The 18,575-nt window shown below is 53.1% G+C and overlaps 10 protein-coding genes and 1 non-coding gene across 11 annotated transcripts; 5 read left to right on the top strand and 6 right to left on the bottom strand.

The window, feature by feature from the left end:
• Positions 1–18: 18 nt before the first annotated feature.
• Positions 19–442, bottom strand: M421DRAFT_286580 (uncharacterized protein). The gene has a single exon (XM_033588981.1). The coding sequence runs from the start codon at positions 347–349 to the stop codon at positions 131–133; it is 219 nt and encodes a 72-aa protein (XP_033452451.1). The 5' UTR covers positions 350–442; the 3' UTR covers positions 19–130.
• Positions 443–1,959: 1,517 nt separating this feature from the next.
• M421DRAFT_1860 (uncharacterized protein) lies at positions 1,960–3,550 on the bottom strand (the record flags this gene model as incomplete). Its single annotated transcript, XM_033587938.1, has 2 exons — positions 1,960–2,942; positions 2,992–3,550. The coding sequence occupies 2 exons, from the start codon at positions 3,548–3,550 to the stop codon at positions 1,960–1,962; spliced, it is 1,542 nt and encodes a 513-aa protein (XP_033452450.1).
• Positions 3,551–4,303: 753 nt separating this feature from the next.
• M421DRAFT_1859 (Phox-like protein) lies at positions 4,304–5,253 on the bottom strand (the record flags this gene model as incomplete). Its single annotated transcript, XM_033587934.1, has 5 exons — positions 4,304–4,367; positions 4,418–4,475; positions 4,540–4,634; positions 4,684–4,709; positions 4,909–5,253. The coding sequence occupies 5 exons, from the start codon at positions 5,251–5,253 to the stop codon at positions 4,304–4,306; spliced, it is 588 nt and encodes a 195-aa protein (XP_033452449.1).
• A 119-nt stretch (positions 5,254–5,372) lies between these two features.
• Positions 5,373–6,329, top strand: M421DRAFT_286359 (uncharacterized protein). Its single transcript, XM_033588980.1, has 2 exons — positions 5,373–5,991; positions 6,282–6,329. Exon 1 carries the CDS (start codon positions 5,492–5,494, stop codon positions 5,948–5,950), a length of 459 nt encoding a protein of 152 aa, XP_033452448.1. The 5' UTR covers positions 5,373–5,491; the 3' UTR covers positions 5,951–5,991; positions 6,282–6,329.
• Positions 6,093–7,268, top strand: M421DRAFT_416930 (uncharacterized protein). The gene is made up of 3 exons (XM_033591260.1): positions 6,093–6,231; positions 6,282–6,379; positions 6,535–7,268. Exons 1-3 carry the CDS (start codon positions 6,111–6,113, stop codon positions 6,961–6,963), a joined length of 648 nt encoding a protein of 215 aa, XP_033452447.1. The 5' UTR covers positions 6,093–6,110; the 3' UTR covers positions 6,964–7,268.
• Positions 7,269–7,709: 441 nt separating this feature from the next.
• M421DRAFT_89543 (uncharacterized protein) lies at positions 7,710–9,443 on the bottom strand (the record flags this gene model as incomplete). Its single annotated transcript, XM_033597778.1, has 1 exon — positions 7,710–9,443. The coding sequence occupies one exon, from the start codon at positions 9,441–9,443 to the stop codon at positions 7,710–7,712; it is 1,734 nt and encodes a 577-aa protein (XP_033452446.1).
• An 843-nt stretch (positions 9,444–10,286) lies between these two features.
• Positions 10,287–11,994, top strand: M421DRAFT_416928 (ubiquinone biosynthesis monooxygenase COQ6). Its single transcript, XM_033591259.1, has 2 exons — positions 10,287–10,678; positions 10,730–11,994. Exons 1-2 carry the CDS (start codon positions 10,357–10,359, stop codon positions 11,890–11,892), a joined length of 1,485 nt encoding a protein of 494 aa, XP_033452445.1. The 5' UTR covers positions 10,287–10,356; the 3' UTR covers positions 11,893–11,994.
• Positions 11,995–12,069: 75 nt separating this feature from the next.
• On the top strand, positions 12,070–13,278 carry M421DRAFT_416927 (ChaC-like protein). The gene is made up of 5 exons (XM_033591258.1): positions 12,070–12,179; positions 12,234–12,265; positions 12,323–12,375; positions 12,477–12,563; positions 12,630–13,278. Exons 1-5 carry the CDS (start codon positions 12,112–12,114, stop codon positions 13,023–13,025), a joined length of 636 nt encoding a protein of 211 aa, XP_033452444.1. The 5' UTR covers positions 12,070–12,111; the 3' UTR covers positions 13,026–13,278.
• M421DRAFT_t21 lies at positions 13,070–13,197 on the bottom strand. Its single transcript has one exon. It is a non-coding gene; the product is annotated as a tRNA-Asn (tRNA).
• M421DRAFT_416926 (Zinc/iron permease) lies at positions 13,278–15,326 on the bottom strand. Its single transcript, XM_033591257.1, has 3 exons — positions 15,019–15,326; positions 14,791–14,949; positions 13,278–14,740 (listed from the first exon to the last, which is right to left on the bottom strand). The coding sequence occupies exons 1-3, from the start codon at positions 15,044–15,046 to the stop codon at positions 13,554–13,556; spliced, it is 1,374 nt and encodes a 457-aa protein (XP_033452443.1). The 5' UTR covers positions 15,047–15,326; the 3' UTR covers positions 13,278–13,553.
• An 862-nt stretch (positions 15,327–16,188) lies between these two features.
• On the top strand, positions 16,189–18,482 carry M421DRAFT_55167 (uncharacterized protein; the record flags this gene model as incomplete). The annotated part of the gene is made up of 4 exons (XM_033595282.1): positions 16,189–16,708; positions 16,895–17,342; positions 17,408–18,103; positions 18,170–18,482. 4 exons carry the CDS (start codon positions 16,189–16,191, stop codon positions 18,480–18,482), a joined length of 1,977 nt encoding a protein of 658 aa, XP_033452442.1.
• Positions 18,483–18,575: the final 93 nt, after the last annotated feature.

Here is an 18,575-nt window from a genome sequence, read left to right as displayed (position 1 = left end):
CCATGATGAGTTTTTCGAGTCATTTGTCACTCATTTCTCCCTTGTCCCCAGTCTTGACGGGTCGGAAAGCTTCTGCGCGTGCAACGTGGCAGAGGCTGCTAAATCTCGGATGTGTCAAGAAAACATCAGGCTAAGCACCACTTGTCCAGCAGCTCCATGCCAAACATGCGAACTCCTGAGCTTGCAGGGTTTGGACGGCACTGCCCCACACGCACAACTCCCTTGACATCGCTATGTACTTCGTCTGATTACTGTTGAGCTCAGAGATGTCAGGCTGTTGACAGCAAGAATTCGTCATCAGTAGGAAACCTCCTGAGGATACCGCAAGCTTGCAGCCGATCATCATCATACGAAGCCGACATTTTCAAAGCATTGGTCCTCGTAACATTGGTCAATTTAGCAAGCAAAAAAACAAGTCCCGCTATCCATTCTGCGCCCGACGAAAGCTACAAGATACCATTGCAGGCAACGAGCATGCCATCTGGCCTGGTTCGTCTTGAACAGGGTCACTGTCCAACAAGAGCAGAAGAGGAAATTTATCGAGACGTCGACACCATCCATCTGTTCTTGTTTTCGACAGCCCGCATAGCGCACGCAGAGACGCAATATAGTTTGCTCTCAGTCATTCTGGCACCGGAGAATAAAAAAGATGGTGATCCACATGCTAGCAAATATTCGTGACTTACCAAGTAGTACAGACACCGGCGCCGACCATGCGTTGCTGGCAGTGGCATCTTTGATCAACAACTATACCGACGGCATTGTGTTGGCATTGCAGGTTGTATCTACATCGTCCAATGCAAAGTAGTGCGTTGACAAATGCTATCCTCTATGAAGAACGTTTGACGAACAAGCGTTAGAAGGCCTGCTATTCAAAGCTTCAGACGTTCTGGTGTGAGACAGCATCGCACTCTGCCAAGGTTCTCAAAGAAACTTCGTGTTTTCAGACCAACGCACAGTGGCAGTGCGGACATCATCACTGGAACACACCGTTCTCGAAATTGAAAAGGACCTTGAGAGACAGTGCGTCAACAAATGTGTGGATATATATAGCAGTCCTCCAACTCTGTTGGAAGAGTCTCTAGAGGCTTCTACGCGTAGGAAAGACAGCTTATAGAGAGAGCTTCCATCGTTTCTAAGATGTTTGCTAGCTCATAGCTGACTTTGCGATACTTCACATACCAGAGGTTGAACGAAGACGACGCGAAGAATAACACCCACATCTATGCGGCCTTTTGATTACTCGTACACGTCTTGCCTTCGGTGCGTTTCTGTTTCAGGAGAAACGACGATTCATTCGCCCTGTAGGTCTCTAACGTGTCACAGGACAGCTCTTCTTTGGACAAGCCGGGCACAACGAGGACAAGAACAGTATTCGAGAAAGAAAAGTAAGCCATTTTGGAGGAACGTATGTGCTGAAGATCCAGTGAGTGAAGACTGGGGTCTACGTAAGATTTCAGCTCGCCCATTGCGCTGAGAGACCTGCTTGAAGGTCACATACGGCAGAGAGGAAGGGACGAGACAAAGCAACGCTTGGTGACGTTCCCGAGATCTCGCATGTCATAAGAAGAGGTGAGAACCATTGGGTTCCAGCATCGAAACTGACCATATTTCTTTCTGGGGAGCTTAACAACAAAACGGCGGTCATGCTTCTATGCTGCTCAGGCACAGCCAATGTGTTCCCTATAGATAGTGTAACAGTGGGGCAGACACCGCCAAAGGAAGGAAACTGCCGAGTTCGAAGTTGTCACGTTTTGAAGATATGCACAAGAACGAGCTCTACAACGCTATGCTTTGGTCTATCCTGTACATTGAAATCATACAATGTGTTCTCCGCCTGCATACCGCGCAGTCGATGCATCCAACCCATGAACGCCACAATGACACTCGACATCCAGCTCTTGCTTTGCGGAGCTGTAAAGAAGGGTATAAACGGATAGGAAAGGAAAGAAGCCAGGGCTATGTCGTCTGTGTAGTCGCGCCGCTCTGCCGCTCCCTCTGCCTCCTCCGTCTCTGCCTCGCATTGTCACGCAGAAACTGCGGATCTATGTAATCGTCTGGCAACTCGAACTCGTGTTCCTCAAAATCTGGTATGGCTTGCCCGAAGCCTGTGGCATTACGCCCATGACGATGCTTGCCGAGTGCAGCGGCCCGTAGATGTGGTCTCGTGTAGAAGGATAGAAATGGCGCTGTGGGTTCGGGTGGTACGAAAGGTAGAAGGAAGCCATGTGGTCGCGGTGGGCGTTTGGGTTTAGGCGGCTCTGGTTCTTTGGGTTGTTGCTCCTTTGTGTATGCTGGCTTTCCGTTGACTTTTGCGACCTCTGAGGCTTCGGACTCTTCGCCTTCGTCGTCCTCGTCTTCAGTCCGAGCGGCGAGTGCAGCTTCCTTCTCGGCTCTTATGCGTTTCTCTTCTTGTTTCCATTGGCGGAACTTGTCCACAAGCGCCTCGACCTCTTTGATGAAGTAATCTCGTTTTGGCTCCCAGTCTCTTGTCTCGCCGGCTGTGACACCGGTTATGCCCATTACTCGAAGCCAATCGGGGCCTTGCAGGCCATCGAGAAGACGCTCCAATTGTTGTTTCTCATGCATAGCGCGCTCCTTCTCGATGTTGCGCAGCTGCTTCTCTTTGCGTTCAGCACGGCGATGTTGAGAGAAGAAGTGAGAGTCTGCCAGTGGGTCTTCTGTGCCATCGCTTCGAATGTGCCTGGCTATGCTGCCGTAGTCCAACACTTGAAAGGTAGTGGACGACTGTGAGGCAGGGATCGAGGGGATCGAGGGGATCGAGGGGACCGAGGGTTCGCGCGGAGGTGTGGCAGCCCTGAATTTGCGCGACCGTGCAGGGCTGGCAGACTTGCGGAGAGGTTCAAGCGAGACGGGCACCGGTGTCTTGGACTTGGAGGGCTCGTCGACAATGTATATGGGCGTGTCGGTGTCAAGGAACTCTGTATGTAAGGGTCAATGGGCGTCCCAACTCAGGAACAAGTGACGCACCAGATGGCTTAGGCAAGCCTGCGATGATGTCGTCGTAGCTGGAGAAATATACAGCGAGGTCACTCTTCAGTCGCGAACCGCCGTCTGAGCTCCTCAGGCTTCTCCTGTCCTTTGCCCTGGGGTCTGTGGTCGGCGCAGGCACCGCAAGCTTACCTGCGCTGCCCGGCCGAGGCGCAGAGCGCCCAGAAGGCACGTCGTCGGCGTCTATGTCTAGCAGCGTCTGCACGCCATTTGTGATGCGCACCAATTCGCCGTGTGGATCGCGGTGCACGACTTTGGCGGGCGGTCTCGCGTCGGGGAGGTCGTCCAACACGTCAGACGGCCGCTTCCTCGAGCTGGTGCGGGGAGGCGCTGCTGGACGCGCTGGCGACGCGGGAATCTGCTTCACTGTCTTCTCATCGTCGCCGAGGACGAGCAGCGGGCCGCTTTTGCTAGAACGGCGCGTCGAGACGATGGTGTTGTGGGGTTGCTGCGGAGGCGCAACAGGCGCAAAGTTGAGCCGGCTCTGCACGAGACGCTCAGTCGACGACCGCATTGGAGGCCGTATGAGATTGGCCATGGTGCTGCTTGGGGGTTCTCTGCTTTCGCGGGGTCATCTTTCAGGCACTGCGACACATAGCTGCTATTGAGGGTGTCGTCGCGCTGGGTCAAGGCAAAGCTACTGTGACGGCGTTTGGGTGGTTGCTCTAGAGCTCAGGGCCTCTGCAACGGACGGGCGACATGTACCTTGGGTCACTTCACCTTCACCAAAGCACCTGCGAGGTCATAATAAGCCTCGTAAAATAGGATTTGACGTCCTCCAGGTCCTACTGTAATTTAAAATGCTGTTCATCGAATCAGCTTGTAGCAACTCTGACAATGCTAACGCCACACTGAACAGCAGCCAATCACGCAGCATTCTCATCAATCTGCGATCTCGAGGTTGAGACAGTCCTGTCATGCCGATGTTTGAAGCTTGTGAGGTGCACGAAGTCGACTGAAAGCGCTAGGTTTCATAAGTCATGAAGTAGTCAGCTCAGTCTTCGTTGGCGTGCACTTTGTAACTTGACAAGAACTCTGATGGCCACCATTCTGCATTGTTGCCGGCTCTTCTGTGTACACGAGGATATGCGCGATATACGGGTCTTGTCATTACACATTATATACAGAGTATGCATCTTCGAGAGAAGGAGGACTGTACCGCACCTGGAGCTACCTCCGTGATGCCTATACTGACTACCTCCAGGGTGAGGCATGATCGACTGCCAATAGCATACTTCAGCAATCAGTATCCAAAAAGCAACTACCCCAATCACCTCATTCCCGTGACGGTTCACGAGAACAAGAATTCCTTCAGGACCGGTGATCCCGCAAACTCCGGGTTGAGCAGGACGCAGCTAAAAATAAGTCAGTCGATATATTACTAGCGTGAACGTTGACGACGAACTTCAAGAAGTACGAAAGACCCTGCTTTCGCCTTTCTAGAAACCTCGGCCTGAATCGAGCTATGCCCTTCGTGTCAGCATTGAGTGTAAAGAGGTGGGGTGAGCTGAGAGGCAGGTGACTTACACACTACTGATTTCGGTGGAAACTGTGGCATGGAACCCACAGCATGAGGGAACGTCTTGAGGAGCTTCTGATGGAGGTCTTCGAACTCAGAGTACCTAAGGCGGGGTAAGCAGAGACACAAAGGGAGGCGTGAACATCACCAACCTCTTACGTATCTTCATCGGACCGCCCTTTAGTTCGTTAGTGAAATGCTCAAGCCGTTCCGCGCATCTGGAGATAGATGGACTGGTGCATGCAAATTGATAGTTCCCTGCATGACCAGTGCCTTTAGGACAACGCCAACTCGACTGATTGGCTGCGGGGTAGAAGCTCAATATGTGGGCCGCGTACACCAGTGCTCGAATCGGGTGAGGCTCTCAGAGGACTTACATCGAGTGTCTCAACTGTGCAGTTCCACACCACGTACTGGCCGGGAGAGTAAGCACCCAGTCCTGGTGCTGTGCCGCTGACGACCACATAATCATCAATCGTTACGTGCTTTGCCCAAAGCACTTTGCACTGCTCCGAGCTCTCGTCGGTGTGATCCTCGAGCACAATGCGAGATCCAGCGTCAGAGATATACGAGCTCAGACGACTACCATTGCGCTCGTGCCTCTGCCAGTAAGGCGGGACTACCGAGTCCCGCTCAGGACAAGCGGTGGCGAGCTTTGCCCCATCTTCACGAGACGGCGATGGGGAGCTTTCGTTTACAGTTTCAGAGCTCACCGGCTCCATCCATCTGCAGTGTAGCGGACTAGGCGGTGGCGCGTCAAACGGGAAGACGGAAGATATCAGATAGAAATGCGTAGAGGGGAGGGGAGGGGTGGATAAATTCCTCTGAGGTGGGACGGCGCTGCAGCCAGATATCTTAGTGCTGTTGGCAGCAAACGAAAGACGAGCTGGCTTCTTTTGCCTCGCTCTAACAAGACGGCTGGATGATGCGCAGACACGGGACCCTGGTCACAGCGGCAGAATGACGCGTCGTGGTTGGACAATCGCACAAGGACGGTCTGCACACCTTGCTTCGGAGCTCACCCGAATGCCTCCAGGGTCCATCTTGGGAAACAATTCGAAGCTCGTTCATGGTTTTCCACGGCGAATTGTAGGTACCAGGCAGCGCGATATACCAGTACAAAGCATCTGGCGAAACATGCAGCTCTGCACCACGGGTCTGTTGGCCGAAAGGGATCCGAAGAGTCAGCTACCGCAACAAAAGTGGCGGGAAACCACCTCCGAGCTCCACGCTAAAGGGATCGAGAGAGGCCCGGGCTTATGCACTGTGCGCCATTGCCGTCCTCATGATCGTTCCCTTTATATACCGCCCTACTCCCTCCAGCCTCTCCGACCGCACTCACGCTCGCTGTTGAGAATTGTTCTTCTTTGGAAACTCTCACCTCATCAAAAGTTTAGTTTGCCAACCGTCTGTCGCTGACCGCCTCCTCTTTTAATCTCTTGGTGTCCAAGCAGGCAAAGGTACGTGCATTCCACACTATATCTCCGCACTTGGGGGCAATCTCCTCGAAACATCAAAGCTCATTGTCTTTTACAGTCCCCCTTCAAGCCTCAAGCCTTTACCTCACCACATCACCGACATGCGTTCCACACTCGCCCTCAGCGTTGCTGCCTTTGCCGGCTTTGCCGCGGCTCAGACCGCTGCTCAGAACGACTATCCGTACCGCATTGACCCGGACACCGTCTCCCAGGCCAACAGGCGTATGTGCAAGCATCAAAACAATCATGGCTGATGTCTGACCTGGTTACAGAATACTGGTGTGACCAGAACACGGCTCAATGCCCGCTCATCTGCCTTCAACAGCCCGGCATTACTTCCTCGACTACTGAGGACAACGAGTGCGACCCTGTAGGATTCACGATTCCTATGCGCGATTGGGACAGTGAGGAGGAAGGGTCAACTATTAAGGTCATGGTGCTCAGTTTGAACTCGACCGCGATTGGCTGGCCCCTATCTCCTCAACAGTCCCAACAATCGCTTAGAACCCAAGCTAACATTCTCAGGATGCGTTGACTTACTCCTGCGTTTGCGAAAACGGCGTCTCACCTAATATCACCGAATACTCGCAGACTCTCCCCTTTTACATCTGCCAAGAGTGGGGTAACCAGTGTGTCACTGGCTGCAACGGCGACAACACCTGCGCCAACAGCTGCCGTGCTGACCACCCCTGCGGTGCTCAGTCTCCCTACAAGGGCAATGCCACATCGAGCTCCGTGTCTGCTACTGGATCTGCCACCGGATCTGCTACCGGATCTGCCACCGGATCTGCCGCATCCACGGCGCCTCCCGTCACCGGCTTCGGCGGTGCCGCTGCGACCTCTGCGGCTGCTGGCTCTACTGGTGCTGCTGCCGCGATCTTCGTCCCTGGCGCAGCGACCAGCATGGCCGTCCTCCTCAGCAGCGTGTTCTTCGGCTTCGCTGTGCTCCTTTAAGCCCTGGACACCCCATACTTGATATCTTTTCTCTGCATCATCTTCCTTTAGGATCTTTTTCATGCATAGCGTCCGGGATACATTACAGTCATTTCACCGCACCACAGATACCCAACGGTACTTGCCGCTCATTTGAAAGCAAATTGGGAGTTTAATTAGCAAGGCGCACGCACAGGGTGCGGCTAATATTGTCAAAGTCGCATTGCATCACATGTAGCCCGGAGTTCTAAATCGATAGCGTGGAGTTTTGGCGATTGCCCAAGACTTCTCATCATCAGCCATCGATCTTGCACCATCCTCTCCCAGTTTGCGATCCTGATTTGCTGTGTGCACCGCTCTCTCTTGCCGTAGATGTGTGAGGTTGAAAGAGACATCTCAAGTATCACCATGGTCGCCGGCGACTACGCACGGCGTAACACTGTGGCGACTCGCGAAAGCTTTTTGAGGTAGCACGAGATGAGTACGACCCAGTACGAAGGTAAGACATCCCGTGGGCTCAGCCCCTTCAATCTATCCCTTGCTAGTCGGGACGCGAACACCAACCTCTCTTTCTAACCATGACGTCAAGGACCAGCAATGACGAGCCCAGGAGGAGCTCACAGAAGGCTTGCACCAAGCACATTGCATCGTAGATAACATCATCCTTAAAGTCTACACCCTTGCATGTCGTTCAATAATAGCCTTTTATAACCAATTCTATAAACATGTGTTTCTTAATAATCACAACACATTCACACTCCGTAACCTCACTCGTCTTCATCATCGCAACGATACCGCCAAATGCACATCCCAGGCCAATGTCTCTTTGCCATCCTCTCATTCTTCCTATTCCTCGCTTCTAGGGCATTCATGTAAACAGGACAGTCCGGCAGGGACGACCCCGTGGTATCCGAGAGCGTGCAATTTCTCCTGTCGCGGTCTGCTGATCCCGTGGGAATGCGAGTTGGTCGGGTAGATCGAGTTGGGAGTGGATCTGTAGCGCCAAAACTGAGGTCTGGGATGTCGCCGACGCCACTGTTGCATTGCGAGTCGGGAGATGTGGGAAGAGATTCGCCGGACTTTGGGCTACTGTGGATGGGTTTGTGCGTCTGAGAACAGTGTAGGGGAGCGCTGCTGTTGTGTGGGTTCGGCAGGATGTCCACGAGGGAGTAAGGATTAGTGCTGGAGGCATTCACCTGTCCCAGAAATCCGCCTCGCTGCACCTTGGTGGCACCACGACTGACTTTTGTGATTGGTGGGATGTCGAAGAGTTCTCTGTTCGCGGATAGTTGCAAAGGGTCCTCGAGCTTCAGTGGCTCCGGTATGGGAGTAAGGCGCTGCTCAGGCTTGAGCTGAGGAGTCGGTGGTGGTAAGAGGTTGATGCACAGAGGAAAGGGCAGACGTTTTCCTTGGAGCAGAGATGCACCGTACGGGCGACCGGTGACATGAGAGGGGCCAGAGAGGTCGAGAGTCCCCGAGTCCTCAGGATATAAATCAGGAATCGCAGGTACGGGTATCTGGCAAGGATCGAGGGGCGTCGTACTGAACAAGCACCGGACAGGCTTCCTTCGTTGACATTGAATAGCTTCTTGAATGACAATGCCATTTCTGGGAGTACGCGGAGCTCTTGGGCGATCTGGCGCTTGCGTGCAAGGACTGATGAGCAATTCATCAAGGGGATTGCACCATTCCTGATCCAAAGCTGGCTCCTTTCCCTTGTCTCTTCGTCGACGGGATCCACGACGCCATATTGAAACTGTGAAGTGGACATCATCGGATTCGCTCGGTTTTTTGCGCGGGTTCTGGTTCAGGGCCGAGCATGTGTGTGAAGTCGGCGGCAATAGTGCAACACACGGTAGAGGAGGTGTATGTTCTGTCTTACGCATGGCTCTGCAGTAGCTACGGTCGCACTTTATGCAATACTGCTTGTGATGTTCCCACTTGCCTAAGTGGGCTTCCCACAGCCCTGATTCCTGCCAGCCACTCCCACCGGCTGAGTGCAACTTGAAGAAGTCGTCGATGACCCAAGCTGGCAGTGATTCGCCGTCAGGACCTGCAACCGAACGAGTTGCATCATTACTTAGTAGCTTGAGCTCTTTCTGGATGTCTTCTGGGGAGAGAACCACTGAGTCGTAACGGCGACTGACTCTACCAAATCGTTTTGACTGCTGACTTAACCACTGTTGTACGAGATATCTTTTTCGGTTTTGAGAGGGTGATCTGCGGACGGCTATCACAGGAGATTGTCCTGTGATTTCATTGGCTGCTGGCAGTGCCACAGAGGATGGCGCTGGGTCATCTCCAAGTTGGAATGTAATGCCGTTGTCACGTGCGATGTTTCGTCGTTTGATGCTGTCTCGACGAAAGGCTTGCAGTCGCTGCTTCAGGTATGGTAATGACATGGTTCTGCCGAGGTCCGATCGAGGGCAGTGTATGGGTAGATCGTTGAGAGATAGACTTGAAGATAAGGGTATATCCATGTGAGGCTCAGTGAGGCTCATGTTGACAATTTTAGAGCATTGACATTCAACGCGATGGCCTCACACTTAAAATTGGTATTTATACGAGAACTGCCCAACCTTACCAGCGACGGCGAGGTCGACACGGACGTCATGGCTGAATTGCTCCATGTTGTCCCGACAATCGTTCGAGCGTTGAAGAAACTCGGAACTGCGCTTCACAGGCTCGAAGGCGCTCGAAGGCGCTCTGAGAAGTCTAAGTAAGTCTCTCCGATGGAGTTCGCGGTTGATGATGTAAAAGCGATGAACAACAAGCCTATCGGAGGCTCAAGAGAAGGGCCAGTGCTCCTGCAGGAACAGCGATCCAGAAGCAATCACTGACGACACAGCTCCACATCCAAGTCTATTTGGCCGTTCAAACCATGGGATAGATGAGGGGAGACTGGAGCCAGGAGGTTGCCAGCACATCTGACGTGATCACAGGTAGTAATGCAATAGAAGTGAAAAGTGACACGTTCGATCCATAGGAAATGAGGATGTAAGCAACAGTGAGCAGCTCATTGGCAGACCGGCTTTCGTGAGGCTGCGAGATGGCCCAATGGGTCTTACCAGTCAGAGTAGGCTCTATGGACTGAAGATACGCTTTGTCAGATGTCCGAATACAATTGAAAGGAAGTAGACCTGGCCTGTTGGCGGTTCTCAATCTTATGCATGATGCTTGTTGAAGCTAGGACGGAGGTCTAGTGGAGAGGAACGTTGATAGTATCGAAAGATGCAGATGCTAGCGGGCGGCTCTTTCCGCGCCAGGAAGGCAGCCGATTCGTCGATGAGCGACATCTCATGTCATCAGCCAAACAACGCAAACATGCGCGGCTCACTATGACACCACCACTCCCAAGTCTCGCCTTCCCCAATCGATCGCGCCCGCCGATGCTACGGGCATCCTGAGAACGTAATGCCTCCTCGACTGCTCTTTGGAGCCCCGCGAGCCCTTTCTGCACGCCCAGCAGTGGTCGTGCGAGTGCGCCTCGGCCGGAGGTTCGCCTCGGGCTCCGCAAGTGCGCCGGACGTTTACGATGTTGTCTGCGTGGGTGGTGGCCCGGCCGGACTGAGCTTACTGGCAGGCCTGAAGGCATCGCCAGTGACGAGAGGGTTGAAGGTGGCTCTCATTGAGGGTCAGGACATGCAGAAGAACCGGCTGTCAAAAGATGCAAGCCTAAGCAGCTTCTCGAATAGATGTAGCTCTCTCACACCGGCTTCTGTGCGAAATCTACAAGGTGCGCCGGGCAATGTGCGATTGCAGTGAGGCTCATCTGACATACACATAGAGATCGGGGCATGGAAGCACGTAAACGTAGCTCGGGTACAGCCATACCAGGAGATGCAGGTATGGGATGGCGTCACAGACGCACGTATATCCTTCGACTGGGACACGGCGCGCCCACTCCTCTCGCCTCGAAACCCTGCGCAGCCGACCACAATCGCATACATGATCGAGAACACGAACACCGTCACGATGCTGTTAAGTCGACTGGAGGAACTGGGCGGCGTGGACATGTTCACCTCGACCAAAGTGGACTCGATTGAGCTGGGCACCGATACGGAGCAGATGGACCTCACATCATGGCCTGTCCTTACATTGTCGAACGGCAATACACTGGCAGCGAGGCTGCTTGTAGGAGCAGATGGCGCAAACAGCCCTGTTCGGACGTTTGCAGATATCGAATCACGAGGATTCGACTACAACCGCTTTGGCGTGGTAGCGAGCTTGAGCGTCGAAGGGCAAGGCTGGGGGGGTCCAGAGCACAAGATCGCATACCAGCGCTTCCTGCCTTCGGGACCTCTGGCACTCCTACCTCTCCCAGGCAACAAGTCGACACTTGTGTGGAGTACAACACCCGAACGTGCTGCTAGGCTCAAGGCACTGGCGCCAGAAGATTTTGTGGCTATGGTCAATGCAGGCTTCAGACTATCCATGACCGATCTCGAGTACCTGCACACCCTCGAGAAGGGACAAGCCGAGGAGGTGGCATGGCGAGAGAAGCACACACCCGTCAATGAACGAGGAATACCGATGCGCATCACTGACGTCGAGTCTGGCACCGTTGCTGGCTTTCCTCTCCGCATGCGCCATGCCGACACATACACTGGCGAACGAGTCGCTCTTGTTGGCGACGCAGCCCACACAATACACCCGCTCGCAGGGCAGGGCCTAAATCAAGGTCAAGGCGATGCTGCAGCTCTGGTGAAGACTATATCACACGCGGTACGAACTGGTCAGGATATTGGCTCCACACTAGCTTTGGAGAGCTACAACAGCGAGCGATACGCCGAGAACAACGCCATGCTAGGCGTTTGCGATAAGCTGCACCGATTGTACAGCGTTGAGTCTGGACCGCTTGTAGGACTGAGGAGCATTGGACTGAGGGCAGTAGATGCCATGGGCCCGTTGAAGAGCTTCTTTATGAGCAGAGCAGCAGGTGGATCGTAGCACGTTGTACTTTATTTACTGTATACTTTGACTTGTATAAATACCAGCTGCAGCCGGAACACGTCTTGCGCAGTGTAGACCTCAATTGCATCAGATCGCGCCATCGGAATTGACCCGCAACTTGCCCTGCATATGCCCCACCCCACTGTTTACGCCCCACGTCATTGACGGACAACATTTCGACGTCCGACGTTTACACCAGTTTGAGTCGATACCAACATGGCAGGTCATCAGAAAGAGATAGAGGAATTCGGAAACAACGACGACTTTTGGCTGTTTGGGTACGGGTACGACGAAAAAGGAGACATCACGAGTAACGATCACATCTGACAATTGTGCAGAAGTCTGATATGGAAGCCACCGCCACACTTCGGTACTACTGCTGCTACGCAGAAGATCAAGATAATGATGTACTAACAGCACAATGCAGATCAGCGAGTACCTGGCTACATCGAAGGTTACGTTCGACGCTTTTGGCAGGTACGACAGCCTGTGAAAGAAGATGGGACATCTGACTAAGAACCTCCGCAGGCAAGGTAAATCTCAAGTCAGCTCATGTAATCGGCTGAGACCTAACATAATGGAGTGAGGACCACAGAGGCACACCCGAAGCACCCGGGCGTGTAGCAACGCTCATTGACCGCGCGCACTGGGACACGCTGTCTGACCATGTGAGTGCCTCCAGGCTTCATCCACGATACCACCTGAGGTTTAGAGACATTACCTAACCTCCTCAGCATGAGCCCACCGAGCGCGTGTGGGGCGCCGCATACCACATCCCCGCAGCCAAAGTCGCGGAGGTCAGGGAGTATCTCGATATCCGCGAAATCAACGGATATAGCATACAGTTCACGCCGTTCCACCCTGCTTTGGACTCGAAGCCTATCAAATGCTTGGTATATATTGGCCTACCCGAGAATCCGCAGTTCCTTGGCCCACAGGATCCGGAAGCATTGGCCAAGCACATACTCAAAAGCAAGGGACCCAGTGGAGAGAACAGAGAGTACCTATTCAACCTGGAAGAAGCGCTACTAGGCTTGAGTGAGGAGAGCAGGGATAAGCACATCAGCGACCTTGTTGCGAGATGCAAAAAGATAGATAGCGAGGGTGCTGGCACATGCGAAAGCAGGTAGTGGGTCGCTGAAATGGGCAAAGTGACAGAGAAGCAAAACTAAAACCCTCCCAGTCAGGCTCGAACTGACAGCCTTCCGGTGGCGAGACCGTTACAGACACTCAAGTCCTATGGACCTTAGATGACTGCGACGGGTTAACAGCCGAACGCGCTACCAATTGCGCCAGGGATGATGTGAGACTCATTAGTCGAGTTGTTGATAGAGATTCTGCAACATAGTTTCTTTACAGAACAAATGAATATAAGTACTCTGCACATGTAGGTGAAGGTGTGCCACGAATGAACCCGACCCACGAGGTTTTCAGCACATTGAACACTCTCATAATCTGATACTCGTCTCAGAGCTCTGCTGTCACGCGTCTAGGCCTATGTCTAGCATTGGTGTACGTTGCGCGATCTGTAGAATGTTATCAACGACTCCGATGAACTATCAAAGCTTTTACTGAGGAATGAGAACGTTGATAGTTTAAGCAGGAGGTTTCGAAGGCGCCGTGCGGCTTATTGTGTATCTATTATTTGAGAAAGAAGTCTATGCCCAAGCGCCGACTAGGGCCATAAGCACCGCTCCCGCTACAACACTACCACAAGCTTGCAGTCGTCGCTTGCCCTGCAATGTGACGTAGCTCTCGTCGCTCAAGAAGTCTTCAGCGAGAAGCTCTACGAGACCAGCAAACAGCAGCAGCCCGCTTGAGATTGCATTCATGAAGCCTACCATCAGCAGGCCAGTCTGGCTGAATGGATCGTAGAGGGTGTGAATTGCGAGGCCAATTGCTTGTCCTACTGGAGTCGTTGTGCCGTAGGCCAGTGCCATAAGCCAAGGCTTAGGCGATCCAGCAGGGAAGCGAATGGCGCTAATACGTGATCCAAGTGCAAACCCCTCGAATGTCTGGTGAAAGGAGATAGCCACCAGTAGTACGATGAACGAGGTTCCTGTCGCTACAGACAGAGCCATGCCAATGAAAACACTGTGAAACAAGATACCAGCCTCAAGCAACAGGCATTGCAACAGCAGCTTCTTGTTCTGCGCCTCTGTCTTCTCAGGTGTCTCGGGCGAAGGGTCGCGGGTGTCATGAGTTCGCTTGAGCGCGTGTGGATGTGACAGCAGCTGAGACTCGTCCTCCAGGTCATCCTCCTCTTGTTGTCTGGCGAGTTCTTCAGGGCTGATGTCTAGGTCTGAGTCGTCATCACTGTCAATGCTTCGTCGGGCGGCGTGACCGTTCGGCGCAGTTGGTGTGGTAGGAGACACCATTGAAAGGGCTGGAGAACGGCCTGCCATAAGACCAGATTGTTCAGACGATTCCACGTCTACTTCATGCAATACGATGCCTGGTACATTCCCATTGGCGCCACTGCTGTATCGTCCGAAACTGTGGCTTCGCTTGTGACCTGGCCGATCGTGCGCGTGGTGGTTGTCCTGGCCGAGTGTGTCGTAGTCAACTGCGTGAGAATGTCCAGCACCCTTCGAGGCGAAGAACATCTCAATGCCCACGACCACAAAGACGGCTGTCATGGCTATGAGGCCCGGCATGGCCGGGTAGCCTCGATTCCAGAAATGTGGAAGACATCGGTCGGTCAGGGACTCGAAGGCGGTGGGGAGGAGGTGGACGAAGGCAGTCGCTATGAGCACGCCGGTGCCGAAGTGTCGTGAGAGGAAGAGGAATCGTGAGGGTACGGGGATGTCAGGGAATCGCTTCACGACGATAGGGAAAGAGCAAGCTGTTCACCGTTAGTTACTCGCGGGCAATATCCACCGCGACCAGACGCACCTGCCGTGCTCAAGGCGAGAATAAGAACTAAGGCAAACACGTGAATTCCGGTGTTATAGTGCTTCTTTCCCCCCTTTGATCCGCACTCCGGTTTCTCGACTTCTTCCTGCCGGCGCTGCAGCTCTCTGCGCAGAAGATCGGCGGTGAAGTGCGAGAGGCCTGCAATCAATCAGTACACAATCACTACTGCGGACTTTTAATCCAACTCAGGGATGCCGTGCGACTCACCTTCTACGAGACCGTCGCCATTCGTCATGTCGTTGTGGCCGGGACTCCGGAAGCTGGGAAACGCGTCTGGACCACCGAGGTGCTCTTGCCAACAGGTAATGGTACCGGTGCCGGACCCAGATTCCGTGAGCCTGCACCTTACATAATCCCAGGCCTGGGCAACTTCCTGTTATTCAGTCCCAAAGGTTTACTTCACTCAATGCTGCGCTCAGGTTGCGGTGGTAGCAAGATCGCAAATTGCGTCACATAGTCTCGCCGCATTTGACAAAGAGCCTCGGGAAGGTGCGGTCCCATGCCGCAAGGCATCGAGCACCACCAAAACACCAGGAAGCGCAGATCACCAACGTGAACGCCGCTGACGCTAGGGAACCACGTGTCGTCCCAATGCAACAGATTGATGACAACTGACAAGTGCTCGGTTGTTCATATTTGGGAGTGGCCCAGAAAGCACTGGAAGATTAATCTTGGGTTACAGCACTCAGCCCTGGAACGCCCAGTCACGTTGCTCGTCGTCGGTCAGTCGAACGTTATCCCATTACACCAATCGCGCGCCCCAAAAGGTCGTACATCAAGAAGGAAAGTTTTCGACATTGCGTCCTCCGGCTCGGGCAGAGTTAGAAGCCTTAAGTTGACATAACCCGCCCGTTCGCCGGAAGTCAGAAAGCATCTGCTCATTTAACCAACCCCATGCTCGTCGAACGCCATCTTAATAACGATCCTATTGTTGTCCTCTTCAGCATGAGACCCGCATAGCTTCAAATAAGAACTACATGCCCCCGCTCGCCACACCTGCTGTCTCTTGGGTATTCCCAAACAGCATTTGGAGGCAGGACAAAGACTGACGAAACACGAGATCCAAGTCGTCACCACCCTGTCAGCTCCGAGCTCGCTTCAGCAGCCTAACACTAATCTGGACTTTAATAGTTCCACAGCTTCAGCCCCTCCAGGGTTTCCAGGCACACCGTCACTACGAGGTAATCGCAGCCCGGCACCGTTCAAGGCGCATTCGAGTGATGATAGTGGCGAGCGAGAGTTGATTGCGGGTTCTTGGCTTCGATATCGTTTGCATCTCACGATTTTGTGCGCCCTGCTGATTTGCACTACCTCCACCACCAACGAGATCAGGTCAGCAAACCGACAACTTGCTGGTCCTGTTTCCCAGAACGTGTAATGGAGGGCCAGGATCACAACGCCAAGGCCGTGAAACGCTCTCAGCCGACTGTGCCCATCCAACAAGACTTCTTGTTCGTCGATGCATCTGAAGCAAAGGCATCGCGCCAGGGACGGCGCAATGCTCGCTCGTTCGTCATGCAGAAGGCGAGGAGGGCGCGGCCATGGTCCACGAGCAAGCAAGCCGCAAAGCAGAGGGCCCAAGGAAGTGCGAGCCCCCCAAGTGTAGGCACACCCAACTCGCTATCAACTCCAAATACAGCGTCGTCGAGTCCTACTTCTGAGTCCAGTCGAAATGGCTACTTCCCAGCTTTTGAACAGACGAGTTCTGGCATGTTCGAGCGAGGTGTGTGCTCAAATTGTCAAATCTTTGTTGCCCGCCATGGGCAAACATTGTGCCCGAAGTGCGTCTTACTTTTACCTACTGGTTCTGTAAAAGAACCGAACAACAGTACTCTTGATCCTTTTGGGGCTTCGGCTCTCAAGTTAGACAGGGAGATGTCAGAGCTACTTGATCATTGTAAGTTTATGTCTCATAATTACCAAAGATTACGAGAAGGAGCGCCAAATCTGCAGAGTCCTACCGTCCTTTCTCTAGACATCACTCAAAACCGAGTTCTTGACAGACTCGTGCGAGATTGTGACGCATCCCTGCGCCCAATCTCAAACTCTCGGGGGCCGAATAGTGCTGACTGTGATCACGTAGTCGTCCATGAGATGGTTCCCGGAGTGATTGGAGTTGATGTTCGACGCAAGTCGACCTTGATGAAGTCAGAGTGGTTCGACATCGCACTGAGTAACAAAGGCTTCATGCATAGTTTGCTCAGTACAGCTGCATTGCACATGTTCGTTTTTGGTAAAGGTACCGTGAAATCAATCCTTGATCACCGCGCAAAGGCTATCTCGGCAGTAAATAAGGCTTTGTCGACACAGGATCTTGCTGTTCGTGTATCGGACGCAACTCTTGGTACCGTCTTTAACCTCTTGACCGTGGAGGAAGGTCTGATGATGACCCACTTCAAGAATGAGATACCGTTCAACGAACAGCCAAATGCCATGGACATGCATTTGACCGGCCTGCGAGAGATGCTGAGTTTGCGCGGCGGCTTAGAAGCTGTTGGCACCAATCGCATTTTACAAGCCTTTATACTTTGGTATGTAACACCTCACTTTGGCGGTGTAGCCCAAAAGGGATTGGCAAGTGCTTACTGAGCATCAGGCATACTACAGCTCACGCGATAGCACATTTCAATGCACCCTACCCCACGACTCTAACGTACATCCGCGCGGCAGATCTTCCTCACCATCCACGAGGCTACAGCCCGAATTATTCACAGCATCTTGTCACTTTGTGCTGCTACGCAGGTCTTGCAAAATCCCTTACTGAGTTGCTGGAATCTGTGCTGATACTCGCTGCCGACTTGAACGCATGGTACGATGATCCAGAGAGTCTACTTAATGCGCTTGACGTGCAGAACTTCTCCTGCTCACTCGAGTGTTTGCTGCTCGCATGGATCCATGAAAAAGAACCTCTTATCACGCCTCTCGAAGGCGCTCTCTGCGTTGCGCTAATCATCTTCACTGTACGGACGACCGAAGCGCTTAAACGACCGTCCGATATCCACCTGCTACACTTCGCCGCTAGCAAGCGGCTCGAAAGTGCGCTCAATTGCACTACGCGGGCAGAGTGGCAATCGTGTCCGGATCTGCTTCTTTGGATCTTGTCCATTGGTGCTATCTCAGCCGAGTGCTCAGCAGAGAGTGCGTGGTTTACTCATCAGTCTTCGCTGGCATGCGCCGAGTTCAACATCGACTCTGCAGAAGCACTACTGGAACGACTAAGTACCTGTGGCTGGGTCAACTACAAGCTCGACGATCCCGTCGGCCGTCTGTGGAACAGGATCGTCCACCTCAGGTTAGATTACTATATCCACATTGAGCCCATTTGTTCTCTCGCTTATATTTGACCGTTCGTCCACAGACTCGAACCATACTTGAACGTACCATCGCCGAACATAGGAAACGCTGATAGCCCTCCTGGGCCGTTACAAAACAATCTCAAGGAAACGGAGCTTACCGATTGGCGCACCACTGACTGGGCCGCCATTGTTGCAGCTACGCCTGTACAAGAGGCGGAGACCAGTAATGCAGGAGTAAGTTGGACAGTAGCAACAGCGACTGGATCTGATGATGTTTTCGGCGATACTTTGCTTCATTCTAGACGCGATCACGGAGGATACGGATTGCTATGTTTGTACCCTGTTTTATTGCTTCGATCGTTGCGACTGCGATAGCGCCGCACCCACTCCTTCGAAGAGCTTCACTAACCATCACCTCAGGGCGATAGTTACTTCTTTATAGACCCCAACAGAAAAGTGGCAAACGAA

This window comes from Didymella exigua, assembly GCF_010094145.1.
Source record: "Didymella exigua CBS 183.55 unplaced genomic scaffold M421scaffold_4, whole genome shotgun sequence".
NCBI lineage: Eukaryota > Fungi > Ascomycota > Dothideomycetes > Pleosporales > Didymellaceae > Didymella > Didymella exigua.
The sequence above is the reverse complement of the archived record's forward strand: the minus strand, read 5'-3'. Positions and strand labels throughout refer to the sequence as shown.